At 62.9% G+C, this 4,763-nt stretch overlaps 1 protein-coding gene across 1 annotated transcript; it reads right to left on the reverse strand.

Moving 5' to 3' along the window:
- Window positions 1–220: 220 nt before the first annotated feature.
- On the reverse strand, window positions 221–3,271 carry LOC108639284 (class II histocompatibility antigen, B-L beta chain-like; the record flags this gene model as incomplete). The annotated part of the gene is made up of 7 exons (XM_029963578.1): window positions 3,266–3,271; window positions 2,586–2,744; window positions 2,429–2,489; window positions 1,649–1,933; window positions 760–1,041; window positions 385–491; window positions 221–268 (listed from the first exon to the last, which is right to left on the reverse strand). Coding segments are annotated over exons 1-7 (948 nt in total), but the record flags the coding sequence as incomplete, so codon positions are not given.
- Window positions 3,272–4,763: the final 1,492 nt, after the last annotated feature.

Consider the following 4,763-nt stretch of genomic DNA (forward strand, 5'->3'; position numbering starts at 1 on the left):
CCCGATCCATCCTGGGGCCGGTTCTGCCCCCCTCAAACTCTGCTCTCCCCGCGGTTTCCCCCCAAGTCACCCCCAGCCATTCACTCCAGTGAGCAGGACTGCAGAGCACTGAGAAGCTTTACTGGGAACACTGGGAACAGCTGGGTGGGGTGAAAACAAAAGCAGGGAAGGGGGGGACAGGCAACCCCCCAAATGAGCGCAGGGTTTGGGGGGTCCCGGCTGGGCCCGAGGCCACGGGGAGGGGCTGCGGCCGCCGGCGGCTCAGGAGCTCTGTGGGGAGAGAAAAGGGGGTGAGAGCAAAGGGGCTGGGGGGGAAGAGAGGACCCAGAGGCTGTGGGAGAGCAAGGGGGGGGCCACGACCCCCATTTGGGGACCCCCCTTTACCTTCTCCCGCAGGTAGAAGCCGAGCCCCAGCGCCAGGAAGACCAAGCCCAAGACGAAACCCCCGACCCCCACCAGGATCTTGCTGCGGACGGTGTCCGGTGGCATCTCTGGGGGGAGTCGGGGGGTCAGCACCCCCAAAACCTCCTCCCACGCACCCCCCGGCACCCCACAGAGCCCGGCCCGCTCTCCCCCAGCCCACCCGGGGGTCCCTCCGACCTCCTGCCAGTCCCTTCCCAGCCCCTGCAGGGATCCCACCCAGCCCCTCTCAGACCCTTTAGGACCCTCCAACGCCCCTCCCATCACCCCCAGCACCCACCAAACTCCCTCCCAGTCACCCCCAGTTGCCCCCCCGGTGCTGGGGGGGCCGGGCCGTACCCCAGTGCCGGCTGAGGGGGTGCTCCAGGCTGACGTGCTCCACCTGGCAGCTGTAGGTGACCCCGTGCCGGGGGGGGATTTCCAGCAGCACCAGCACCTGGTAGGTCCAGTCCCCGTTGGGGACCACGTCGGTGGTAAACACGTCCTCTGGCAGCTCCTGCCCATCCTGGAAACACCTCACCTGCACCGGCGCAGGGTAGAAATCCATCACGGAGCAGAGCAGGCGGCCGGGGCCGGGCTGGGAGCTCGACGGCACCAGCGAGATGGACACGCTGGGGGGCACTGGGAGGGACAGGGGAGACACTGGGCTGAGCTGGGGGGCACTGGGAGGGAGGGCAAAGGGCTTGGAGGACATTGGTAGGGACTGGGATGGCAGTGGGAGGGACTGGGATGGCAGTGGGAGGGACTGGAAATAGAGTGGGGGAGAAGGGGCTGGGCTGGGGGGGGCACTGGGGAGAGAGTTGGGAGATGTGGGAGTGAAGTGAGAACGACTGGGAATGGATTGGGTGGGTCTGGGAGTGAAGTGAGATTGACTGGGAATGACTGGTCTGGACTGGGAAGGAAGCGCTCGGGACTGGGAGGCTGAGTAGTGGTGAGGGAAGTCTTTGGTTTGGGTCTGCCTGGCAACTGGAGCGTCATCAGAGAGACGCGCTGGGATTGGCTGAGGGGTGGGAGCTCGGTGGCCCCAGAGGGGTGGAGACGCGGGGGGGCACTGGGAGAGACTGGGATGGACTGGGATCGACTGGGATGGAGTGGGAGGGGGCAAAAGGCCAAGGGACGGGCACAGGGAGGGCTGAGGGGTCTCAGGTGATTCCGAGGGAGGGTTTGATGGGCTCCAGGGTCATTTCCGGGGCAGGGCCCGAGGGGACCCGTTCTGCCCCAGGCTCACCTCTGCGGTTCACCAGGAGTTTGGTGGATAATTCGTAGTTGTGCCGGCAGAACCTTTCCATCTCAGACCATCTGAGCTCCCGCCATTCCGGGAGGTAGTTCCATTCCCTGGCAACCTTCTCCCCAAACAGGGTGTCCTCCACATAGGTCCCCAAATCGATCTCGAGCTGGGCATACTGCTCCCGGTTGTAGATGTACCTCTTCACGAGCCTCACCTGCTCGGTGCCGTTGATGAAGTGACACTCGGACTTTGTCATTAGCTGGAACACCCCTGTGTGCGCAGGACACGGGTCAGGGGGTGCCCCGTCCCCCCATCATCCCCAGCCATACCACCCCACGCAGGCTGGGAGCTCGGGGGCCACATCCGCGGAACCCCCTTTTCGCCAACCCCCTCTGGCCCAGGACGCCAGCACCGGCTCTTGGCTGGGGGGGAACCACCCCATCAGCCCCCCGGGGAATGGACAGGGGTTGGGGACCCTCCCACTGCAGATGTCGACCCCGCAGAGCCCCAGGGAACCGCTCAGGGCTCAAGGACACCCAGGGACCCCCAGGGCCCCTCTGCCTGCTCTCCCACACCTTTTGCCCACCCTTCCCACCTGTCCCACCTGCCCCACAATCCCCAGACGCCCCTGAAACCTTACTTTAAGGCGCTCCCCCACCCTCCCCTCAGTCCGAGCTCCGCCCCCCTCGTCCTCACGATTTTTGGGGCTCCCACCCCCTCTTTTCTTCTTTTTCTTCCCCTCTTTCCACCCCCCCGCTCAACGCCGACAGCTTCCTCGCCCGCAGCCGGGGGCTCCAGCACCAACCAGCACCGCCAGCACGGCCCCAGCTCCCCGCACACGCTCTCATGCCCAGGCCGGAGCAGCTGCTGACCAGCCAAACCAGCCGGGCGGCGCCGTTTTGGGGGTTTGGGGCGCGCTGGGCCTTGGCTGAAGGGCGCAGTTGGGGCCCTTTTTTCGAGGCGTCTTCCCGGCGACTGATGAGTCATGCAGCGCGGGCGCTGGATTGGGCGCGGGCGCGTGGGCCGCTTTTGGGATTGGGCTGAGGCCCGTTGGGCCCCCGCGGCAGCCCGGCTGGGGGGTTCGGGGGGTCGTGGCCTGCGGGGGAGGGGGGAGCTCAGGGGCCCACCAAAAAATGCCCAGCACAGGGCTCCAAAGCTCAGGGAAACTCAACAAACGCCCATCCCCGGCTCCTCAGCTCCCACGGGTCCCCAAAATGAGTTGAGGGCGTCTCTGACTGGCTGAACTCGGGGAGGGCTCCGTTCCGGACGGGTCTGCCCGGCAGCTGATGACGCGCCAGCAGCGCTCGCTCCCATTGGCTGCTGCTGCTGACCCTGCCCGGGTTTTGGGGGGTCCAAGGTGGGTTTGGGGGCTCCCGGATTCCTGGGGTTGGGGCCTGGGTTGTCCTGGATACGTTGGAATGAGGTTCTGGGTGGCCGTGGGTGTCCAATAATCCCCTGTTCGTGGGATTTTGGGAGTGTGGGAGTGCCCAAACCCCCCTGTTCGCAGGAGTTTTATGGTCTGGGAGCGTGCAAGCCCCTCTTTTCCAATATTTTTAGGTCTGGGACTGCCCCAACCACCTTGTTTCTTTGACTTTTTTGGTTTAGGAGAGCCCATACCCCCATGCTCCCACCATTTTTGGGCTCTGAATGTTCCCAGCCCCCCTGTTCCTATGATTTTTTGGCTCTGGGAGTGCCAGACCCCCCGTTCCCAGGATTTTTAGGATCTGGATGTGCCTAAACCACCTTTCTCCAGGATTTTGTAGTTCTGGGAGTGTCCAAACCACCCTGTTCCCAGGACTTTTAGTGTCTGAGAGTACTTAAACCCCCCTGTTCCCAGGATTTCTGGAGTCTAGGAGTGCCCATGTCCCTCTTTTCTGATATTTTGGGGTCAAGGAGTGCCCCAAAAAACTTGTTCCCTGAATTTTCATGATCTGGGAATTACAAACCGCCCTGTTCCCAGGAGTTTTAGGGCGCTGGATATGTCTAAACCACCTTTCTCCATGATTTTGTAGTTCTGGGAGTGCCCAAACACCCCTGTTTCCAGGAGTTTTAGAGTCTGGGAGTGTCCTAATTCCTCTTTTGCAATATTTTGGGCTCTGGATGTGCCCAAACCCCCCTGTGCAAGGATTTTGGGCCTCTGCATGTGCCCTAACTACCCTTCTCCAGGATTTTTTGGGTCAGGGAGTGCCCAAACCCCCCGTTCTCAGGATTTCTGGAGTCTGGGAGTATCCAAGCCCCTCTTTTCCAATATTATGGGATCTGGGAGTGCCCCAACACCCCAGTTCATTTGTCCCGGGGACCTGACATTTCTCCAAACCCCTATTTTCCCAGGATTTTCAATGTCTGGGAATGCCCAAACCCCCCTATTCCCAAGATTTTTGGAGCCCCCACCCTTCTCCCCAGTAACCAGGACTGCAGAGAACTGGGAAGCTTTACTGGGAACACTGGGAGCAGCCGGCTGGGGTGTGAACAAAAGCAGGGAAGGGGGGGACACACGAACCCCCCAAAGTGTGGGTGGGGATGGACTGGGGGGTCCACAGGGAGGGGCTGCGGCCGCCGGCGGCTCAGGAGCTCTGTGGGGAGAGAAAAGGGGGTGAGAGCGGGGTGGGAGGACAGGGGGGGCCCAGAGGCTGTGGGAGAGCAAGGGGGGGACACGACCCCCATTTGGGGACCCCCCTTTACCTTCTCCCGCAGGTAGAAGCCGAGCCCCAGCGCCAGGAAGACCAAGCCCAAGACGAAGCCCCCGACCCCCACCAGGATCTTGCTGCGGACGGTGTCCGGTGGCATCTCTGGGGGGAGCCGGGGGGGTCAGCACCCCCAAAACCTCCTCCCACGCACCCCCCGGCACCCCACAGAGCCCGGCCCGCTCTCCCCCAGCCCACCCGGGGGTCCCTCCAACCTCCTGCCAGTCCCTTCCCAGCCCCTCTGCGATCCCACCAAGCCCCTCCCATCTCCTTTATGATCCTCTATCCCCGCTCTCATCACCCCTAGGGCCCCCCCAAAATTACTCCCAGTCCCTTCCCATCCCCCTCAGGACTTCTCAGAACCCCTCTCAGTCAACCCAAGACCTCACAAACTTCCTTCCAGGCTTTCCAGACCACTCCTGCAAATTCCC

Source organism: Manacus vitellinus, unplaced genomic scaffold (assembly GCF_001715985.3).
Source record: "Manacus vitellinus isolate BGI_N305 unplaced genomic scaffold, ASM171598v3 ctg7180002428488_pilon, whole genome shotgun sequence".
Classification (NCBI taxonomy): Eukaryota; Metazoa; Chordata; class Aves; order Passeriformes; family Pipridae; genus Manacus; species Manacus vitellinus.